Source organism: Oncorhynchus gorbuscha, linkage group LG01, assembly GCF_021184085.1.
Source record: "Oncorhynchus gorbuscha isolate QuinsamMale2020 ecotype Even-year linkage group LG01, OgorEven_v1.0, whole genome shotgun sequence".
Taxonomy (NCBI): Eukaryota; Metazoa; Chordata; class Actinopteri; order Salmoniformes; family Salmonidae; genus Oncorhynchus; species Oncorhynchus gorbuscha.
In genome coordinates this window covers 12934529-12958915 of record NC_060173.1, presented here as the reverse complement: position 1 = coordinate 12958915, position 24387 = coordinate 12934529, and the positions used below count along the sequence as shown (strand labels likewise).

Here is a 24387-nt window from a genome sequence, read left to right as displayed (position 1 = left end):
AATAAAATACCCCAAAATACTAATGTCACCACTATAGGAAACTATCTCCCATGTCCCATAGTGGTGATAACGTCTCATTCAGAGAACCAAGGGTAGTTTATTTTTCACAGCAGCTTGTGGAGCGTCCCGTAGAGAGACTACTCATCAAGTAACCCGAGACACTCTGATGGATGAGCATTTTATGGATGAAAAATAGAACATGTAGTTGCCCCAGGTGCCTGTCTGCATATAGACTGTCCCTGCCACCGTCCCTGCTGTCCCACAAGACTAAAACATACCTGGAATCCAATTCATGTCATCTCTACACAAGCATTGAATTATCCCCAAATTTAGCTCCTCATCCCTCACACGTGGCAATTGATCATTTTTTTCTCATTAAACATTTAATAATTGATAGCTGCAATCCTAATTTTAGCACGTTTATTATGCCACACGCACATAATCATCATGGTCGGGGGAACCATAATTGGACTGCCAAGGTAACTGATAAGTCATTTCCACATGCACCTCTCGATAATAATAACTTTCTACATAATCTGCCCAATGTTGAAATTTAAACTACTGAATGAAAACAAATGCTTTATGGAGATACATGTCATGTAAATGGTTACCAAACTGTAATATCTTCAATGCTACAATCTTGGATTTGAAAAACAACAAAACAGCAGCTCCATCACTTGTTTTGGTATACAGCTGAGGGATTAAATTCGTACTAGTCACTCTCGATCCAAGGACTGACAATCTTGTTGATACTGAGAATGATGTTGTTCATGCGTTCAAGGGGCTCTTAACAGAACTCGTAACTGTGTTGGGTTGTGCAGCTGCCATGTTCATGGAGCACTGGAAGAGAAGACAGATGCGTCTCAACTATGAATGGGATCTGACAGGCTTCGAGGAGGAGGAGGTGAGTGCTCTCCTGTTAGTCTTGAATGCCACTTCTATTTGTTTGTAAATGGGAGCACCATACTGTGGACTGTCCCAAATAATGCTGAGAGATGATGAGTTCATGTTTTACAATGCTGTTCTTCCTGCCCACTAACAATTCCTCCACACAATAGTTTATTATTCATAATTCCATCAGTAGCCATGGGAAACTGAATAGAAGAGAAAATGGTGTATAACTAGATTCCAGTTCTCCTCAGCGTTGTCTTGTTTGGAGACACAACAATAACTGGCACAGTAGATGGAAATAAATATTATATTTTTTACTTCAAGTCCATTTTCCCAAAAATATTTAAAGGTTGAGGTATTTTGTAACTATCTTGTCCTCCTCTTTCCCCCGTGGGTATCAACAGGAAGAGCTGAAGGTTTGAAACATTTCATTTTACACAAAATCTATATATTTTTTCCCCTCAATCACCGTCTGGCTTTGCTACCCCCACACTGGCTCTTCTTCCTCAGACTGTCCTCGGACACCACCTCGCCCTCCTAAAGCACCACAAACCACCACTACCCACAAACCACCACTACTCATTGAACCACCACTCTTTCTCTGAATGCACACTAGCGTTGCACAATTCTGCAACTTCCAACCAGGATTGCTGGAAAACCTGGGAATTTTGCAACCCTATTGCTCACTGCTTCTGGCTTGCTCACAGCACCTGTACCATCCTGTCTCCTGTGAGTCGGATGTCAGGTTCAGCTGCCCCGCCCACGATCTCCTGGCCTAACCAGCCCTTTCTCTGTCTCTTTCTGTCTCCCTGACCTATCTCCTCTACAAAGATTCATGCTGCAGGAGACCAGTAGCCACTGCAGCCCTCTAACCATCTCAGTAGAAATAGGGGACCAGCGATTGTAGTCAACTGTAGTCTTTGAAAATATTCTACCCACTCTGTACTGTAGAACTTGACTGGGCTATATAACCTTCTCACCTCAACACCAAGTCTGTTGTCACAAGGACTCTCCACTTGGGTGGACAGTGACAGCTATATTAAACCCTGCACCTGATGGGAGTATTTTATGAGTGTACCAGTCAGTGTCCATACATTTTTAAGAGCCTCTGTCTCTATTCGCTCCTCAGGACCACCCACGAGCTGAGTACGAGCTCCGAGTCATGCAGAAGTCCCTGAAGAAAGAACACAAGACACAAAAGGTACTGATGGGTTATTCTGGATTTTTACTATAGCTAGCCATTTAGATTTTATGTTGCTGGTTTAGTTCTTGTGATTTAATTTGCAGTCTCTTCTTTAGTCTGGATGTTTGGAAAGTGTGTGTCTCTTACAAAATGATGAATCCTTTACAGTGGTAGATGGATTGTATGGTATGATACATATATGATATGGGTGTTAGACTAAATATTATTATATTAAAGACGACAGTCTGGTGACAGTCCTTTACATGACTAGTGGGTTTCCCCTTCTTGTGATCTTTTTGTTTTGCGGTTCTCCTGGGTTACTGTGTTTATGTCTTCTGGCTGTCAGAACCCTACAGAGATAGCAGAAGAAACCACAAACAAATGGAAGCAAACAGTTCAATCTGCCATGGCCGGGCTAAAACTGGTACTTTCAGTGTCCTCACCTCCCATCCACACCTATCCCACACACACTGCACTATGGAAGTCTGCGAAGACAAGCCCTAATCATCCCACTCACCCTGTCGGGTCTAATTTAATGAATAGAGACGACAGTGCTCTTTTTTTCTGTGAAGTACACGATTGATTATGCACACAACATTTCCACAAATGTAGTATTTTGGATTAAGCCTGAGACTTGACACATCAGTCCATTTCACATACTGTAGATAGCACTCTTCCTGAGATCCACCCACACACCTCTGCTCGCCGTCACCTTTTACAGAGCTGATGTTACAACCTCCTCTTCCATTTCTTCTTGACAGCTGTTTGATTAGTTGATTTTTCTTTCTGTGATGAGATTCTTCAGATCTGATTTTTTCGTAGTGCTAGTGCTTGGTGCATGTTGTAATGTTTTGGCAGTGAGATTGAGCCAGTGTCATTTGTTTTCTTGTAGTTCCGTAGACCAGGGGTCTTCAACCTTTTCCAGCCTGTGGACCACCCTCCTGGAAGAGGAAGTGTAAACTCTAACATTTTCGCTAAGGGAAGCTGTTTAACTGTTTAAACAAAGTTTAGCCATGTAAAAAATAATGCCCAAGTCAAAAAAGCTTACCAGTAGCCAGCGGCACAAAGCCTATGAGAGACACTTGAGTGAGTGTAAATAGCTCCAATGTGCTAGAGAACATTAGGAGTTGACTGTGAAATGATTTTCTCCTCTTTTCTACTCTAGGTAATTAAAAGTTAGTTTATTCTGTTTTTGCTACATTGAAATGCTACATTGAAATAAAATACAAATATTTTTTTTGACTTTTTTTTCTATTTCTTTTAACAAAAAGTAATGCGTTAATGCGGACTCCCTGCATTACCTCTATGGACCCCTAGGGGGCTGCAGACCCAGGTTGAATACCCCGGCCAGAGACAGCATGTTCGCCTGTTCTGTTCCAAATGGTTTCTGGAAGATTATTGACATGGCAGTGTCTACAATGACACCATATTCCCTATATAGTGCACTAGTTTTGACCAGGGCTCTGGTCAAAAGTAGCTCACTATTTAGGGAATAGGGTGCTGTTTCAGGGGCAACCATGTTCTGACTGAGATTTGCTGCATAAAGAATGCTGAGAATGACTTAATGAATGCCTGAAAGATAGTGAATGAACTATGAGAACACTACAACTGTCAGTGTATGAAATGTTTATATCAGTGTTGTGGCCGTGTCAGCATCAAAACACCAGCTTTTCCCCTGTCCGTCCATCGCTGTTTGGATTCTTCTGCTCACAGATCATGTTCATTTTCACATACAAACAGTTACAATACACTTGGTTGTAACTCGACAGGTCTGAATATGTTTGCCCCTCTTTTAGACAGAAAAAGAAAAGCTGACGTGCAAAGACCGGTTACCAGCGTACATGACCAACGTAGTCATGATGCTTTTGATGGTGAGTCCAACACATATTAAGATGTAAGCTGCTCAGAAGTATTTTAGATACTTTATTCAACTGGATTTTAAAAGTGTAGTTTAAACTATCAGTTTAAGATGTACTGTAGCAAGACTTTTAGGTTGTAATTCAGCAGAAAAAAACACTTCTCTGTCAATGCCTCAGATTGTTCTCTTGAAATTGAGAAGGCTTCTTAAGAGTGTTACAGGTGATTCCTAAACAATTGAAGTGACCTTGAAAAAGGACTCCAGCCCGAATAAATCAATGGTGACCTTACCATTGCTCCCCGTCTCCTCTCTCCGTTTCAGATCGGGGTAACGTTTGCCATAGTGTTCGGAGTCATCCTTTACCGGATATCCACTAAGACAGCGCTGCACATGAGCAACAACCCCACCACGCGGTCCAACGTCCGTCTGACGGTCAAAACCACCGCTGCCATCATCAACCTGGTGGTCATTCTGATCCTAGATGAGGTGTACGGAGCTGTCGCCCGCTGGCTCACTGTCCTCGGTACGTTAGTCTGACAATATAACACACACACACACACACACACACACACACACACACACACACACACACACACACACACACACACACACACACACACACACACACACACACACACACACACACACACACACACACACACACACACACACACACACACACACACACACACACACATAGTCTGACAACTTACACACAGACACGGAACTGTCTCCCACTGGCTCACCATCCTAGGTATGTGCAACAATCTAATTCAATGTGATAATGTTATAGCACTTTTAAAGACGGTTCCGACATGTAGCTTTTTGTGTTCCTTTAATCACTGGCCTAGATCAGTCTGACAACTTGTGTGAACTCTTAGCGCAACAGCAGCCAAAGACCCATTACAGTTTTTTTCAATTGCTAACAGGCATTGTTCAAGACTGAAGCCACTTTTTCAAACCTCTTCACACAGTCTGCATTACCCAACATGCATCTTGGCCAAACAGTTAATCTCACCTCCAAAACTCACTCAAACCACTTCATAGATGTCTCAAAATAAGCAAGAATTCTCACTCAGAAAGCACACAGTGTCACTCATAACACATTGACCTAAAAAACATATTACATACATTGAATTGCTGCATTACATAAATGATGAACTTCTCTTTGAAGTTTGAAAGATTTCACATGAATCAGTATTTCATTATAGAATAAGAATAACACCTTTTCACTCTATTGACTGTAGTAAAGTACATAACAAGAATGAATCAGAAATGCAGCAATTTGCTTCAATAGCCTTCATTTTTTCTATATCTGATCCTACCCATCCCGGATCCGGGATCGTGAATACACCCTCAGGCTCATTACCATAACGCAACGTTAACGATTTCTAAAAATCGCAAATGAAATGAAATAAACAATCTTAGCCTTTTCTTAACAACACTGTCATCTCAGATTTTCAAAATATGTTTTTGAACCATAGAAAATCAAGCATTTGTGTAAGAGTATTGATAGCTAGCATAGCATTTAGCACGCAACATTTTCACAAAAACCAGAAAAGCAATCAAATAAAATAATTTGCCTTTGAACAACTTCGAATGTTTTCAATGAGGAGACTCTCAGTTACATAGCAGATGTCCAGTTTTTCCTGAAAGATTCTTTGTGTAGGACAAATCGCTCCGTTTTGTACATCACATTTGGCTACCGAAACTAAACGAATATTCAGTCACCAAAACGTTGAACTTTTTTCGAAATTAACTCCATAATATCGACCGAAACATGGCAAACGTTGTTTGAATCAATCCTCAAGGTGTTTTTCACATATCTCTTCATTGATATGCCGTTCGTGGAAGCCTGCTTTCATCTCAGAATCCCATGGAAAAATACCAGCAGCTGAGTTTTGCGCACCAATTTCCACGCAGGACACTGTGCGGACACTTGGCAAATGTAGTCTCTTATGGTCAATCTTCCAATGATATGCCTACAAATACGTCACAATGCTGCAGACACCTTGGGGAAACGATAGATAGGGCAGGCTCATTCCTGTCGCATTCACAGCCATAAGGAGATAATAAGGAGATAAGGAGATAATGAAAAACAGAGCCTCAGAAATCCTGCTCATTTCCTGGTTGCAGTTTCATCTTGGTTTTGCCTGAAGCTTCTGTTCTAGGGCACTCACAGATAATATCTTTGCAGTTCTGGAAACGTCAGAGTGTTTTCTTTCCAAAGCTATCAATTATATGCATAGTCAAGCATCTTTTTGTGACAAAATATTGCACTTAAAACGGGCACGTCTTTTTATCCAATAATGACACAGCGCCCCCCTAGGATGAACTGGTTTAACAGGCAAGTCAGTTAAGAACTTATTCTTATTTTCAATGACGGCCTAGGAACAGTGGGTTAACTGCCTGTTCAGGGGCAGAACGACAGATTTGTACCTTGTCAGCTCGGGGATTTGAACTTGCAACCTTCCGGTTACTAGTCCAACGCTCTAACCACTAGGCATGTATAGTACAGTATAATCACTCATACTGTACAGTACTGTGAGGGTTCTAGTTCTCATCAACATGTATAGTATAATCACGCATACTGTACAGTACTGTGAGGGTTCTAGTTATCATCAACATGTATAGTATAATCACTCATACTGTACAGTACTGTGAGGGTTCTACTTCTCATCAACATGTATAGTTTAATCACTCATACTGTACAGTACTGTGAGGGTTCTAGTTCTCATCAACATGTATAGTATAATCACTCATACTGTACAGTACTGTGAGGGTTCTAGTTCTCATCAACATGTATAGTATAATCACTTATACTGTACAGTGCTGTGAGGGGTCTAGTTCTCATCAACATGTATAGTATAATCACTCATACTGTACAATACTGTGAGGGTTCTAGTTCTCATCAACATATCTAGTATAATCACTCATACTGTACAGTACTGTGAGGGTTCTAGTTCTCATGTATAGTAATATTGCACTTAAAACGGGCACGTCTTTTTATCCAATAATGACACAGCGCCCCCCTAGGATGAACTGGTTTTAATAGGCAAGTCAGTTAAGAACTTATTCTTATTTTCAATGACGGCCTAGGAACAGTGGGTTAACTGCCTGTTCAGGGGCAGAACGACAGATTTGTACATTGTCAGCTCGGGGATTTGAACTTGCAACCTTCCGGTTACTAGTCCAACGCTCTAACCACTAGGCATGTATAGTACAGTATAATCACTCATACTGTACAGTACTGTGAGGGTTCTAGTTCTCATCAACATGTATAGTATAATCACTCATATTGTACAGTACTGTGAGGGTTCTAGTTATCATCAACATGTATAGTATAATCACGCATACTGTACAGTACTGTGAGGGTTCTAGTTATCATCAACATGTATAGTATAATCACTCATACTGTACAGTACTGTGAGGGTTCTAGTTCTCATCAACATGTAGAGTATAATCACTCATACTGTACAGTACTGTGAGGGTTCTAGTTCTCATCAACATGTATAGTATAATCACTCATACTGTACAGTACTGTGAGGGTTCTAGTTCTCATCAACATGTATAGTTTAATCACTCATACTGTACAGTACTGTGAGGGTTCTAGTTCTCATCAACATGTATAGTTTAATCACTCATACTGTACAGTACTGTGAGGGTTCTAGTTCTCATCAACATGTATAGTTTAATCACTCATACTGTACAGTACTGTGAGGGTTCTAGTTCTCATCAACATGTATAGTATAATCACTCATACTGTACAGTACTGTGAGGGTTCTAGTTCTCATCAACATGTATAGTATAATCACTTATACTGTACAGTGCTGTGAGGGGTCTAGTTCTCATCAACATGTATAGTATAATCACTCATACTGTACAATACTGTGAGGGTTCTAGTTCTCATCAACATATCTAGTATAATCACTCATACTGTACAGTACTGTGAGGGTTCTAGTTCTCATGTATAGTATAATCACTCATACTGTACAGTACTGTGAGGGTTCTAGTTCTCATGTATAGTATAATCACTCATACTGTACAGTACTGTGAGGGTTCTAGTTCTCTCTCTCCTACATTTGGCCACAAGTTCTCATCAACATCACATCTTATGTCTTCTCTGGCGATGCATCATGGAAAGTATCTTCTGGAATGTCTAATCCAACCCTGTCAGTCTTCAGGAGAAGTGTCTCCACACCCTGTCAGTGTGCAGGAGAAGTGTATCCACACCCTGTCAGTCTTCAGGAGAAGTGTCTCCACACCCTGTCAGTCTTCAGGAGAAGTGTCTCCACACCCTGTCAGTCTTCAGGAGAAGTGTCTCCACACCCTGGCAGTCTTCAGGAGAAGTGTCTCCACACCCTGTCAGTCTTCAGGAGAAGTGTCTCCACACCCCACATTCATGGCATCCAGCATCTGGTCATGTGGATGTTGGTCATAAACCTTCCACCTCCACGCAGAGAGGAACTCCTCTATGGAGTTCAGGAAGGGGGAATATGGAGGCAGGAATAGTACTGACATCCTGGAATGTGTAGTAAACCAGTCTGTGACTGCAGCAGAGTGGGGTTGAATCAGAGTCAGGTTGAATCCAGCTTCCTCCACAAAGACCAATGTATGTGCAGTTTTCCTTGCTTCCATCTCCGTAACTCTAAAATACAGTAAATCCACAGTACTTGACATTATGCATACCGGTGTATGTTTGGTTATTGAACAGACATCTTACCTGGACATATTGATACCGGAGTTCTTTCACACGTTCACCGTTTCTCTCAAAGGGTACAACTGCTTCCTCCTTATTGTATGTTTCTCTAGGACTCTGGCCATTGTCGTTGTGCTGACCGTATTCACATTCCCAACAGTGATATTGTCGTTGTGCTGACCGTATTCACATTCCCAACAGTGATATTGTCGTTGTGCTGACCGTATTCACATTCCCAACAGTGATATTGTCGTTGTGCTGACCGTATTCACATTCCCAACAGTGATATTGTCGTTGTGCTGACCGTATTCACATTCCCAACAGTGATATTGTCGTTGTGCTGACCGTATTCACATTCCCAACAGTGATATTGTCGTTGTGCTGACCGTATTCACATTCCCAACAGTGATATTGTCGTTGTGCTGACCGTATTCACATTCCCAACAGTGATATTGTCGTTGTGCTGACCGTATTCACATTCCCAACAGTGATATTGTCGTTGTGCTGACCGTATTCACATTCCCAACAGTGATATTGTTGTTGTGCTGACCGTATTCACATTCCCAACAGTGATATTGTTGTTGTGCTGACCATATTCACATTCCGAACAGGGATAATGTCGTTGTGCTGACCGTATTCACATTCCCAACAGTGATATTATCGTTGTGCTGACCGTATTCACATTCCCAACAGTGATATTATCGTTGTGCTGACCGTATTCACATTCCCAACAGTGATATTGTCGTTGTGCTGACCATATTCACATTCCCAACAGTGATATTATCGTTGTGCTGACCGTATTCACATTCCCAACAGTAATAATGTCGTTGTGCTGACCGTATTCACATTCCCAACAGTGATATTGTCATTGTGCTGACCGTATTCACATTCCCAACAGTGATATTGTCGTTGTGCTGACCGTATTCACATTCCCAACAGTGATATTGTCGTTGTGCTGACCGTATTCACATTCCCAACAGGGATAATGTCATTGTGCTGACCGTATTCACATTCCCAACAGTGATATTGTCGTTGTGCTGACCGTATTCACATTCCCAACAGTGATATTGTCGTTGTGCTGACCGTATTCACATTCCCAACAGTGATATTGTCGTTGTGCTGACCGTATTCACATTCCCAACAGTGATATTGTCGTTGTGCTGATTCCCAACAGTGATATTGTCGTTTGCTGACCATTCACATTCCCAACAGTGATATTGTCGTTGCTGCTGACCGTATTCACATTCCCAACAGTGATATTGTCGTTGTGCTGACCGTATTCACATTCCCAACAGTGATATTGTCGTTGTGCTGACCGTATTCACATTCCCAACAGTGATATTGTCGTTGTGCTGACCGTATTCACATTCCCAACAGTGATATTGTCGTTGTGCTGAACGTATTCACATTCCCAACAGTGATATTGTCGTTGTGCTGACCGTATTCACATTCCCAACAGTGATATTGTCGTTGTGCTGACCGTATTCACATTCCCAACAGTGATATTGTCGTTGTGCTGACCGTATTCACATTCACATTCCCAACATTGATGATATTGTCGTTGTGCTGACCGTACTCACATTCCCAACAGTGATATTGTCGTTGTGCTGACCGTATTCACATTCCCAACAGTGATATTGTCGTTGTGCTGACCGTATTCACATTCCCAACAGAGATATTGTCGTTGTGCTGACCGTATTCACATTCCCAACAGTGATATTGTCGTTGTGCTGACCGTATTCACATTCCCAACAGTGATATTGTCGTTGTGCTGACCGTATTCACATTCCCAACAGCGGTATTGTTTGCCAGCACTCTGTCCCGAATTTCCCACAGTTTTATTACATTGTGCCCAGTTACCATGTCAACAATGGCAATTTCTTGCCATCTGATAATATTCTGCCTCTCGCTCCTGTGGGAGGCAACCTTTGGATCATACTGAAAAACACAAAACAATCAATATATTTCAAAATGTCAGTACATGTAACAATGTGAACATACTGTATTGTACTGTAATATGTAGTTCAATTATCATTGAAGGATACACATCTCAACTTTTGTTTTGACTGAAAATTCGTACTTCTATTAATGCAGATTTGGTTGCACCCTTAAACCGGCCTCTCTCAAAGAGAGACCATGGTTTACAACATGGTCAATAATTGTGTCCCTTATCTCAAATCAAATCAAATCAAATTTTATTTGTCACATACACATGGTTAGCAGATGTTAATGCGAGTGTAGCGAAATGCTTGTGCTTCTAGTTCCGACAATGCAGTAATAACCAACGAGTAATCTAACTAACAATTCCAAAACTACTACCTTATACAAACAAGTGTAAAGGAATAAAGAATATGTACATAAGGATATATGAATGAGTGATGGTACAGAGCGGCATAGGCAAGATGCAGTAGATGGTATCGAGTACAGTATATACATATGAGATGAGTATGTAAACCAAGTGGCATAGTTTAAAGTGGCTAGTGATACATGTATTACATAAAGATGCAGTAGATGATATAGAGTACAGTATATACGTATACATATGAGATAAATAATGTAGGGTATGTAAACATTATATTAAGTAGCATTGTTTAAAGTGGCTAGTGATATATTTTACATCAATTCCCATCAATTCCCATTATTAAAGTGGCTGGAGTTGAGTCAGTGTGTTGGCAGCAGCCACTCAATGTTAGTGGTGGCTGTTTAACAGTCTGATGGCCTTGAGATAGAAAATGTTTTTCAGTCTCTCGGTCCCAGCTTTGATGCACCTGTACTGACCTCGCCTTCTGGATGGTAGCGGGGTGAACAGGCAGTGGCTCGGGTGGTTGTTGTCCTTGATGATCTTTATGGCCTTCCTGTGAACATCGGGTGGTGTAGTTGTCCTGGAGGGCAGGTAGTTTGCCCCCGGTGATGCGTTGTGCAGACCTCACTACCCTCTGGAGAGCCGTACGGTTGTGGGCGGAGCAGTTGCCGTACCAGGCGGTGATACAGCCCGACAGGATGCTCTCGATTGTGCATCTGTAGAAGTTTGTGAGTGCTTCTCATTAGAGACCACCGCTCTTGGTCTTCCTCTCCTTTTTCCTCCACGCGTTCTCCCTCTCCCTGCCACTCTTGTTTCCCCACCAACCTGTCTTCGTTGATCCATGTTTCCAAACTAAATCATTACGAAGCCGTTCTCTTTTGTCTGTTTGGTAACGAGACTAAAAACAGGTTTCAGCTGAAATTGCAATCAGCTGTGTTTGGAATGATAAAATATTATTTTGAGATTTTCTATGTTTCAATATGGTTACAGTAGAAATGCACAGCATTTGCCATCATTCTGTTTTGAATGTGTTTTTAACAGTTTTGGAAACAGTGTGTTAGCATTTGACAACATGTGCTGCAGGTATATAGTTTAGCAGGTGGTGGAGTATGAATGAGAAAAGAGTTCATGGATTTCTGAGGAATGTGGTCATTGAAAGCATTTTGTGTGGAAGCAATGAAAAATGATTCACAGTTTGGTTTACATACAGTTCTGTTTTGCTGACTGTGTGAAGAGTTTTGACAATGTGACTTCAGTTTTGACCAACGCATGTTAGCAATTTAAAAAAACAAAGTGCATCTTGCATTGACAGTGTTAGATGGGTTCCATTTCTAACAATGTACCAATGTACTGTCTCATCGTGCTACCTACCTTTCAAACTGAAAATATCTCCAAAATGTATTTCCTTCTATAACTGATATTTGGTGTACTAAATGCAGTGTAACATTCTAACACTCCTCTCGCTTTTGTAGGGATTCCACTATTCTCTTTCAGGTCAACTCTCAAGCAGCAAATGGCCTTATAAGTTATTTAACAACATATGTACATCTACTGTCTGTTTTCTCAGAGGTTCCAAAGACAGACAAGAGCTTTGAGGAGAGATTGATATTCAAAACGTTCATCCTGAAGTTTGTGAATGCCTTTACCCCCATCATATACATAGCATTTTTCAGAGGCAGGTGAGTCCCCACAGTCTAAGTCTTTAACTACTGATCTGTATGAACTTGTTATGTTATGCTATGTTATGTTAAGCTATTATGTTATGTTATTTTATGCTGTGTTATGCTATGTTATGTTAAGCTATTATGTTATGTTATTTTATGCTGTGTTATGCTATGTTATGTTAAGCTATTATGTTATGTTATTTTATGCTGTGTTATGCTATGTTATGTTAAGCTATTATGTTATGTTATTTTATGCTGTGTTATGCTATGTTATGTTAAGCTATTATGTTATGTTTTGCTATGTTAGATTATATCTTGTTAATATGCTATGTTATGCTATGCTATGCTATGTTATGATATTTTATGTTGTGTTATGTTATGTTATTTTATGTTGTGTTGTGCTATGTTATGTTATTTTATGTTGTGTTATGCTATGTTATGTTATTTTATGTTGTGTTATGCTATGTTATGTTATTTTATGTTGTGTTATGTTATGTTATGTTATTTTATGTTGTGTTATGCTATGTTATGTTATTTTATGTTGTGTTATGTTATTTTATGTTGTGTTATGCTATGTTATGTTAAATTATAATATCTTAATATGTTATGCTATGTTATGTTATGCTATGTTAACCACACAATCTATGTCAGTGAGATGTAGTAGAGTTGTCCTTGGGTATGACCTCTCCTAACCCCTTCACTTTCTTCCTGTGCTCCTACAGGCTTGTTGGTCGACCTGGAAGTTATCTTTATGTGTTTGAGTCGTATCGAATGGAAGAGGTAAACAAACCATTAGAAATGAACAGTCATTTGAATATGTATTCAATATTAGTCATCTGACAGTAAAGGAAGAAAAACAATAATTAATAATTTGTAATTGTATCAATATTCAATTTTCATTCATTTCATCACATTGCCTATTGAACACAATGTTTATAAATGTTGAAGTGCAGATGGCTATGAATTAAACACTGTTAGTGTAACGGCGTTCGTCTGTTGAAGAAAGAGAGTCGGACCGAAATGCAGCGTGTTGGTTACTCATGACTTTAATGAAATGAATCACGGTACATGAAATAACTGAATACTAAATACAAAAATAACAGAACGGAACGTGAAACTTAATACAGCCTATCTGGTGACTACTACACAAAGACAGGAACAAACACCCACGAAATACAAAGCGAAAGTCAGGCTGCCTAAATACGGTTCCCAATCAGAGACAACGACAAGCACCTGACTCTGATTGAGAATCTCCTCAGGCAGCCAAGCCTAACAACACCCCTAATCAGCCGCGATCCCAAATAATACAAACCCCAATACGAAACACAACATATAAACCCAGGTCACACCCTGGCCTACCCAAACATATAACAAAAACACAAAATACAATGACCAAGGCGTGACAGTTAGTTAACCTAGAAACATACATTAGGAGTTCACATATTCCAAATAAATCTGTATTCAAGTCCTGCAATTCAAACAAACACAGAAAAACAACCTGTGCACTACGGTGACATTTTAAAGAAGATGTCCCTCTTGAGCCGATGACCAACGTTTACAGTGAACTTGGATCTCTGTGAACGTCAGGGAAATGACCTTTAAAAGTCTGTTGCTGTGAGGAAGTCTGGCTTGGATTAAATCCCATCCTTAGATGTGTATTTTGTCATGTTAGTCTGTCTTTAATGGAAGTGTGCTGCAGTACAGAAGGCCTTTTAACCTGGTTTTTCCCCCGGCAGTGTGCTCATGGAGGATGTCTGATGGAGTTGTGTATTCAGCTCAGTATCACCATGTTGGGAAAGCAACTCATCCAGAACAATTTATTTGAGATTGGCATTCCGTGAGTACACATACGCACAAGCGTGCACACACATGCACGCACACACACAAAAACACACATGTATGCACACATAAATAGTGTCTGTATATCAAGGATTCACATCAGCCTGTAACATCCACAGACCAATACTTCTCTGTGGTTCTTATCCCTGTCCGACTGTGCCATTGTTTCTGACTATCTCCCTGCACCTACAGGAAGCTGAAGAAGCTGATAAGGTACATCAAGTCCAAGAGAAGGTCCTTCCAGGAAGAGGAGAGAGAGAAGAAGTTACAGCGCTATGAGACGGACCACTTCCTAGAGCCCTTCGCAGGCCTCACTCCTGAGTACATGGAGATGAGTGAGTCTGTTTGTCTGTGTGTGTGTGTGTGTGTGTGTGTGTGTGTGTGTGTGTGTGTGTGTGTGTGTGTGTGTGTGTGTGTGTGTGTGTGTGTGTGTGTGTGTGTGTGTGTGTGTGTGTGTGTGTGTGTGTGTGTGTGTGTGTGTGTGTGTGCGTGCGTGTGTGTGTGTGCGTGGTGAACCGTATGACACTGCTACGGCTCCCTGTGAGACCTTTGGTATACAGCCTCCCCCAATCAGTCAGACTGACCCTTCTCTCTATAGAATGTGATCTTCAACTATGTCACTGTCCAAAAGTCAATATCATGTGAACCTTCATCTGGATATGCATGTCCAGTCCACGTTGTCCAGTTGATTTTAAAAGCATCTTTCTCTGCTTTGTATGTTCAGCTTGGTTTGACAGCGAGGTAGCTACAGTATTTATTTTCATCTTGCACTTTCCTATCCACATATGTGGTGATGGTTGCCTGACTTGCCTCTAGGTGTGAGTAAAACAACCCTGTAACAGCGTTCTTCGTTTGTTGAAAGAGAGTCGGACCGAAATGCAGCGTGGTGGTTACTCATGTCTTTAATGAATGAAATGACGATACATGAAAATAACGTAATATACAAAACAACAAAACGGAACGTGAAACCTAATTACAGCCTATCTGGTGAACACTACACAGAGACAGGAACAATCACCCACGAAATACACAGTGAACCCCAATCAGAGACAACGAGAATCACCTGACTCTGATTGAGAACCTCCTCAGGCAGCCAAGCCTATGCAACACCCCTACTCAGCCGCAATCCCAATAACTACAAAACCCCAATACGAAATACAACAAAATAAACCCATGTCACACCCTGGCCTCACCAAATAATTAACGAAAACACAAAATACTAAGACCAAGGCGTGACAGACCCGTCTGTTGCTATACAGTGATCAGCCCCATGTTTTTAGTACGGAAGCTATTTCACACTACACGTCTCTGCCATGGCGTCTCCAATGGGCATTGGTCAGATTTTAATTTAAAAAATATATATATATTTCACCAGGTAGGCTAGTTGAGAACAAGTTCTCATTTGCAACTGCGACCTGGCCAAGATAAAGCAAAGCAGTTGCACACATACAACAACACAGAGTTACACATGGAATAAACAAACATACAGTCAATAATACAGTAGAAACCACCACGGTTACATATTTGATTTTTCATACATGCGCTTCCTTGTTCCCCGCACTCAGAAGTTTCATGTTGAATTGTATCATGTACTAGTGGTCGGAAAATATCACTGTGATGCTTTGAGATATTATATAACCATAAAGGTGGAAACATGTAAAGCTGGTTCAAATCAAATCAAATCAAATGTATTTATATAGCCCTTCGTACATCAGCTGATATCTCAAAGTGCTGTACAGAAACCCAGCCTAAAACCCCAAACAGCAAGCATTGCTGTTCACCACTGTTGTGATACCATGTAACTACACATGGTTTTGTTAGCACAAGTCGGTCCACCTTCGTTCAAAGACACGTGTCATAACAGACGTCTGTCGTTTCGTTTCGAGGTCAACAGAGTATTATGGTTGTGTCCCGATTCTCCACCCATCTCCAAAAAGAGTGTGTACTTGGACTTGCGCACTAACCCTCATGGATTTAAAACAATTCGATGGGTTACTCACGCATATCTGTTTGTCTGGGACAAGAAGGAAGAAATGGTCCGACAAGAAGAAAATCACACAAAAATCGCAATATCAAACAATTACTCTGATCACAATTAGATCAGAGTGATCCCCTGGATGCGATGTGTTGCTCTTCTGTATTGCATTAACAGGCAGGGTGGTCTTTCAATCCTCCCCGGTTGTGAGATAAGCTATTGAGATCAAAGAGCAGACCCGCGTGTAGCCGCATGTGCACATTTGCTGATATTATTGGCTAATCATTGAGTTATAGCACATTTTTGGTCAGCAAATAAGCTTTGTACCGCCATGAAAATCCTGGAAAATGCACACTGTGGGCATCAGCTGCATGTGTGCCAGAGGAGCGAGAGGGTGACATGCCAGCAGGTAGGCCTATAAAATAATAACAACAGACTAATTAGATAGCCAGTTCAAACCACATTGTGTACCCTGACTAGTTATCTAGTCTCGCTATTATCATGTCTTAATGTAATTGTCATGTCCGATGTCCTAAAATCTTTCCACTGACACACAGTTGATGAATGGGTGCATTATTAATAAACTAAAGCGTCTCCAGTGTAAAGTTGATGAATGGGTGCGTTATTAATAAACTAAAGCGTACTCCAGTGTAAAGTTGATGAATGGGTGCGTTATTAATAAACTAAATCGTACTCCAGTGTAGGGTTGATGAATGGGTGCGTTATTAATAAACTAAAGCGTACTCCAGTGTAAAGTTGATGAATGGGTGCGTTATTAATAAACTAAATCGTACTCCAGTGTAGGGTTGATGAATGGGTGCGTTATTAATAAACTAAAGCGTACTCCAGTGTAGGGTTGATGAATGGGTGCGTTATTAATAAACTAAATCGTACTCCAGTGTAGGGTTGATGAATGGGTGCGTTATTAATAAACTAAAGCGTACTCCAGTGTAAAGTTGATGAATGGGTGCGTTATTAATGAACTAAAGCGTACTCCAGTGTAGGGTTGATGAATGGGTGCGTTATTAATAAACTAAAGCGTACTCCAGTGTAAAGTTGATGAATGGGTGCGTTATTACTCCAGTATAAAGTTGATGAATGGGTGCGTTATTAATGAACTAAAACGTACTCCAGTGTAAAGTTGATGAATGGGTGCGTTATTAATAAACTAAAGCGTACTCCAGTGTAAAGTTGATGAATGGGTGCGTTATTAATAAACTAAATCGTACTCCAGTGTAGGGTTGATGAATGGGTGCGTTATTAATAAACTAAAGCGTCTCCAGTGTAAAGTTGATGAATGGGTGCGTTATTAATAAACTAAATCGTACTCCAGTGTAAAGTTGATGAATGGGTGCGTTATTAATAAACTAAATCGTCTCCAGTGTAAAGTTGATGAATGGGTGCGTTATTAATAAACTAAATCGTACTCCAGTGTAGGGTTGATGAATGGGTGCGTTATTAATAAACTAAATCGTCTCCAGTGTAAAATTGATGAATGGGTGCGTTATTAATAAACTAAATCGTACTCCAGTGTAGGGTTGATGAATGGGTGCGTTATTAATAAACTAAAGCGTACTCCAGTGTAAAGTTGATGAATGGGTGCGTTATTAATGAACTAAAGCGTACTCCAGTGTAGGGTTGATGAATGGGTGCGTTATTAATAAACTAAAGCGTACTCCAGTGTAAAGTTGATGAATGGGTGCGTTATTACTCCAGTATAAAGTTGATGAATGGGTGCGTTATTAATGAACTAAAGCGTACTCCAGTGTAGGGTTGATGAATGGGTGCGTTATTAATAAACTAAAGCGTACTCCAGTGTAAAGTTGATGAATGGGTGCGTTATTACTCCAGTATAAAGTTGATGAATGGGTGCGTTATTACTCCAGTATAAAGTTGATGAATGGGTGCGTTATTAATAAACTAAAGCGTACTCCAGTGTAAAGTTGATGAATGGGTGCGTTATTACTCCAGTATAAAGTTGATGAATGGGTGCATTATTAATAAACTAAATCGTCTCCAGTGTAAAGTTGATGAATGGGTGCGTTATTAATAAACTAAATCGTACTCCAGTGTAAAGTTGATGAATGGGTGCGTTATTAATAAACTAAATCGTCTCCAGTGTAAAGTTGATGAATGGGTGCGTTATTAATAAACTAAATCGTACTCCAGTGTAGGGTTGATGAATGGGTGCGTTATTAATAAACTAAATCGTCTCCAGTGTAAAATTGATGAATGGGTGCGTTATTAATAAACTAAATCGTACTCCAGTGTAGGGTTGATGAATGGGTGCGTTATTAATAAACTAAAGCGTACTCCAGTGTAAAGTTGATGAATGGGTGCGTTATTAATGAACTAAAGCGTACTCCAGTGTAGGGTTGATGAATGGGTGCGTTATTAATAAACTAAAGCGTACTCCAGTGTAAAGTTGATGAATGGGTGCGTTATTACTCCAGTATAAAGTTGATGAATGGGTGCGTTATTAATGAACTAAAGCGTACTCCAGTGTAGGGTTGATGAATGGGTGCGTTATTAATAAACTAAAGCGTACTCCAGTGTAAAGTTGATGAATGGGTGCGTTATTACTCCAGTATAAAGTTGATGAATGGGTGCGTTATTACTCCAGTATAAAGTTGATGAATGGGTGCGTTATTAATAAACTAAAGCGTACTCCAGTGTAAAGTTGATGAATGGGTGCGTTATTACTCCAGTATAAAGTTGATGAATGGGTGCGTTATTAATAAACTAAAGCGTACTCCAGTGTAAAATTGATGAATGGGTGCGTTATTAATAAACTAAAGCGTACTCCAGTGTAAAGTTGATGAATGGGTGCGTTATTAATAAACTAAATCGTCTCCAGTGTAAAATTGATGAATGGGTGCGTTATTAATAAACTAAAGCGTACTCCAGTGTAAAGTTGATGAATGGGTGCGTTATTAATAAACGAAATCGTCTCCAGTGTAAAGTTGATGAATGGGTGCGTTATTAATAAACTAAAGCGTACTCCAGTGTAAAGTTGATGAATGGGTGCGTTATTACTCCAGTGTAAAGTTGATGAATGGGTGCGTTATTAATAAACTAAAGCGTACTCCAGTGTAAAGTTGATGAATGGGTGCGTTATTACTCCAGTGTAAAGTTGATGAATGGGTGCGTTATTAATAAACTAAAGCGTACTCCAGTTTAAAGTTGATGAATGGGTGCGTTATTAATAAACTAAAGCGTACTCCAGTTTAAAGTTGATGAATGGGTGCGTTATTAATAAACTAAATCGTCTCCAGTGTAAAGTTGATGAATGGGTGCGTTATTAATAAACTAAAGCGTACTCCAGTGTAAAGTTGATGAATGGGTGCGTTATTACTCCAGTGTAAAGTTGATGAATGGGTGCGTTATTAATAAACTAAAGCGTACTCCAGTGTAAAGTTGATGAATGGGTGCGTTATTACTCCAGTGTAAAGTTGATGAATGGGTGCGTTATTAATAAACTAAAGCGTACTCCAGTTTAAAGTTGATGAATGGGTGCGTTATTAATAAACTAAAGCGTACTCCAGTTTAAAGTTGATGAATGGGTGCGTTATTAATAAACTAAATCGTACTCCAGTGTAAAGTTGATGAATGGGTGCGTTATTAATGAACTAAAGCGTACTCCAGTGTAAAGTTGATGAATGGGTGCGTTATTAATAATCTAAAGCGTACTCCAGTGTAAAATTGATGAATGGGTGCGTTATTAATAATCTAAAGCGTACTCCAGTGTAAAGTTGATGAATGGGTGCGTTATTAATCATCTAAAGCGTACTCCAGTGTAAAGTAAATCTGACACTGTTGGAAAGCTGGGATTCCCCTCCATTCAACATTGGTCGTGTCAGTCTGAAAGATATTCTTATAATAGCCTAATTGTGAAATATCTCCCATGCTGTCAATAGATCTCCCCTGAAACCTGAATACATTACAAGGTTATAGACATGTAATAATAAATAATAATATATGCCATTTAGCAGACGCTTTTATCCAAAGCGACTTACAGTCATGTGTGCATACATTCTACGTATGGGTGGTCCATGTCTTAGTTAGTTACCTTTTTCTTTGAAGTAGCCTACTTTAGCCCTGATTAATTGAAAAATACATTATTTTATTAAGACATAAAACGTATTTGGTTGTAATTGTAACATTTCTACATTTCTATATTTTAAAGTATATGAATAGTGGCTAACCATCTGCCTTCAAGAGGCAGTGTTGTATTTTGAGAAAGGCTTGAATATGCAAAGAAACAAATAGGCAGAGAGTAGAGTATATTTTTTGACGGATTCTCTGTAGTAACAGGCCTAATAATGATAATAATTACTTTAATTTAGTGTTTTCTAGCATCATACAATTTACAGCTATTTCACCTTTTTGGCCCATAGTGTTAAATCACTTTTTTTTTTGTGACTTGGGCTTTCGGACAAGTAAAAAATCTGTCCCAGTGGCTAAACAAGTTTGTGTCAAGCCTTGCCTCTTGCACACTACCTTACACACAAACTTTGTCAACAGAAAGTGGCAAAGCAGAAGTTGTGGAATCAATAAGGACTATAGTCCCCACTGAATAAACTCAGAGTTTATTTCTGTTGTCCAGAGAACCAATGAGATGCTGTCATGAACAAAACAAACAGTCTTGTACATGTTGTTATGGAAATGTTCAATCTTTAGACGTAACCCTTACGAAAGAACCACATGATCACAATTGCACATGTACAACCTCTTGGTTCACTGCATTCCGATCTTCCTGCTGCGTCACCCTGTCTGTGTCAATGACTGATTTCACCTGTATTCCTACACTTAGGACTTCAAAGTACATCTTAGCTTTGTATAATACACTCAAAAAATCTATTATATTTATCATCGTGATTCAGGACATGATATGTCCCACCAACATTCGTCAAATATACAGAAAACCCTAAAATTGCAGAAATAAGTACATTTAAATCAATTATGAGAGAATTGTCAGATTAAAATAGCAGTGCAGATGACACTCTTTTGCTAAGTGCAGAGATGTATTGTAAATAATTTGTAGGGGACTTACGAGAATTCATCAGAGTTTGGGACGCAGTAGAAACTTCAGCATACCCTAAATCCAGAGGTTGTGAGTTCAAATCCTAGGTGGGGTCACATTAAGTGATAATGTCATTGATGAAAGATTTTTACACTGTTTTATCTGAACAGCATATCACTTACCATAAAACCCCCATACCATTCAAAAAAACATGTGAAATTTGCAGTTTCACATTTGAAAACCACATTTTCACATGAAATCGCATTTTCACATGAGAAATAACAGTTTTCAAATGTTGAGCTGAAATTTCCACAAAACAAAATAGACAAGTGATGTCAGTTGTTCACATATGAAACCACACAGTATGTTCATATGTATTCAATATAGAGTTCACATGTAAATTAACACCACCTTTTCACATGCGAGGAGAATAACATGTTCTCACCACACATGTGAATTTCAGATTCACATGTGGAATTTGTAGTTTCACATGTGAACATTTTATTTTCCTTTCCATATGTGCAAACCTAACTCTCACATGTGGAATTGCCTTTTCACATGTGGAAAAACTCAGATGTTGTCATGTGTAGTTACATGGTATCACAACAGTGGTGAACCAGCTTTACATGTTTCCACCTTTATGCTTATGCTAAATGACTTAAATGTAAATGTAAATAATATCTCAAAGCATCACAGTGATATTTTCTAGTACGTGATACAATTCAACATGAAACTTTAATCTAAGTGCAGGGAACAAGGAAGCACATGTATGACATGTTTCATCCCCATGTTGTCACATTTATTTAACATAAGATCATGTTTTCACACTCAAATGTAGTTTTGTGTAATTTCATGTTATCACATTACCTTACATTACCACATAAAATCACGTGATCTTACTGAAGTGAACCTCTGTCGTGAGAGAATTCTGATAGGCTTTCATGTTAGTTGAGTAACTAGAATCAATCAATTGAGTCAAACAGGAAAAGCTTTTTAGACTGTCTCTGCAGCTGGCTCCAGCTTGAACCCTACAGGTGTGATTAGATAGATTGAAGGATTAGATAGAGATGGATTTTTATTTAGTATTGACTTTAATCTTGATGAAATCTCAGGTGGCTGGCTTTAGCAAATGTCAGAGGTAGAAGTCATTAATGGATGTGTGCGAGCCGAAGGCCATTTTCCTCGGCTAGCTAATTAGAACCCATGTCTTTTGATGACCTAGTAGAAGATATTAATGATTCCTGAAATATTTAACAGGGTATTGAATACTGTTTCAAAGGCTGTATGGGGGAGAATTTCTTTTTTTGCGGGGTAAGAACTCCAGTTTTTAGACGAAGATAATTTAGTTGGGTTTATTACTATTGTGAAGCAACATTGATTGAGTAGAATGTAGCTTACTGCCATTTCGGTCTTGGACAGTTTCGTGCTGTTGAAGGGTAAAACTTCTGGCTGGCTTCATGTGATTCATATGCTCAGCACATACTTTTTATGGAGGGAAACAAAATGTAAAGCAGAACCATTTCAAATGAAACACACTGAGTGTACAAAACATTAATATTAATATCCTGATATTGAGTTGCATCCCCTTTTGCATTCAGAACAGCCTCAATTCATCAGGGCATGGACTCTACAAGGTGTTGCTTTCCACAGGGATGCTGGCCCATGTTGCTTCCAATGCTGGTCCACCACCCAAAGGACACCCAATCTTTATACACACAGGAAACTGTTGAGCGTGAGAAACCCAGCAGCGTTGCAGTTCTTGACACACTCACACTGGTGCTCCTGGCACCTACTACCATACCCTGTTCAAAGGTACTTTGAAGGTACTCTTTTGTCTTGACCATTCACCCTCTGAATGGCACAAATGCCATTCACCTTGACTCAAGGTTCAAAAATAATTATTTAATGAACCTGTCTTCTCCCGTTCGTCTACACTGATTGAAGTGGGTTTAACAAGTGACATCAACAAGGGATCATAGCTTTCACCTGGATTCACCTGGTCAGTCTATGTCATGGAAAGAGCAGGTGTTCCTAATGTTTTGTCCACGCAGTGTTCTTCCTCCCTGTGTAGGAATTGGCCAGAAATCATTTTGGAATTATTCCAGGAACCCATTTCTCTTTTTTACTTGAGAAATGTACCCTAAGCCAAGCACAATGAGAAGGGGATGTAGCTAATTGAATGAATGACTTCCTTCCTCCATACCAAACCTACACCCTGAGCCTTCTTCATTACAGACAGCAGTGTTTTTACTCAGCAGATCTTCCTGTTGGCACACACCTCTGCCAGATTCTCCATCAGGCTCTATTTACTTTGACTTGCTGTTAGGTCCATGGCCCACATTTCCCTTTTCCTGCCTTCTTCTTCATTTTCTTCTTCTTCTCTCTCTATTTCTCTCTCTCTCTCTCTCTCTCTCTCTCTCTCTCTCTCTCTCTCTCTCTCTCTCTACTCTTTCTCTCTCTCTCTCTCTACTCTTTCCCTCTCTCTCTCTCTCTACTCTTCTCTCTACTCTTTCCCTCTCTCTCTCTCTCTCTCTCTACTCTCTCTCTCTCTCTCTCTCTCTCTCTCTCTCTCTCTCTCTCTCTCTCTCTCTCTCTTTCTCTCTCTCTCTCTCTCTCTCTCTCTCTCTACTCTTTCCTCTCTCTCTCTCTCTCTCTCTCTCTCTCTCTCTCTCTCTCTCTTCTCTCTCTCTCTCTCTCTACTCTCTCTCTCTCTCTCTCTCTCTCTCTCTCTCTCTCTCTCTCTCTCTCTCTCTCCTCTCTCTCTCTTCTCTCTCTCTCTCTCTCTCTCTCTCTCTCTCTCTCTCTACTCTTTCTCTCTCTCTCTCTACTCTCTTCTCTCTCTCTCTCTCTCTCTCTCTCTCTCTCTCTCTCTCTCTCTCTCTCTCTCTCTCTCTCTCTCTCTCTCTCTCTCTCTCTCTCTCTCTCTCTCTCTCTCTCTCTCTCTCTCTTTCTC

At 39.9% G+C, this 24387-nt stretch overlaps 1 protein-coding gene across 6 annotated transcripts in view; it reads left to right on the top strand.

The window, feature by feature from the left end:
- LOC124033219 (anoctamin-1-like) overlaps positions 1-24387 on the top strand; it is a 105646-nt gene that overhangs the window by 70348 nt on the left and 10911 nt on the right. For 3 of the 6 annotated variants that reach the window (XM_046345225.1, XM_046345185.1, XM_046345195.1), the window contains 10 exons: positions 822-904; positions 1296-1307; positions 2021-2092; positions 2421-2498; positions 3871-3945; positions 4254-4455; positions 12501-12612; positions 13320-13377; positions 14334-14434; positions 14629-14771. In XM_046345225.1, the coding sequence (XP_046201181.1) occupies positions 822-904; positions 1296-1307; positions 2021-2092; positions 2421-2498; positions 3871-3945; positions 4254-4455; positions 12501-12612; positions 13320-13377; positions 14334-14434; positions 14629-14771 (936 nt within the window). The remainder of the gene's footprint in view (positions 1-821; positions 905-1295; positions 1308-2020; positions 2093-2420; positions 2499-3870; positions 3946-4253; positions 4456-12500; positions 12613-13319; positions 13378-14333; positions 14435-14628; positions 14772-24387) is intronic. The other 3 variants (XM_046345203.1, XM_046345212.1, XM_046345221.1) reach the window with 3 other exon arrangements.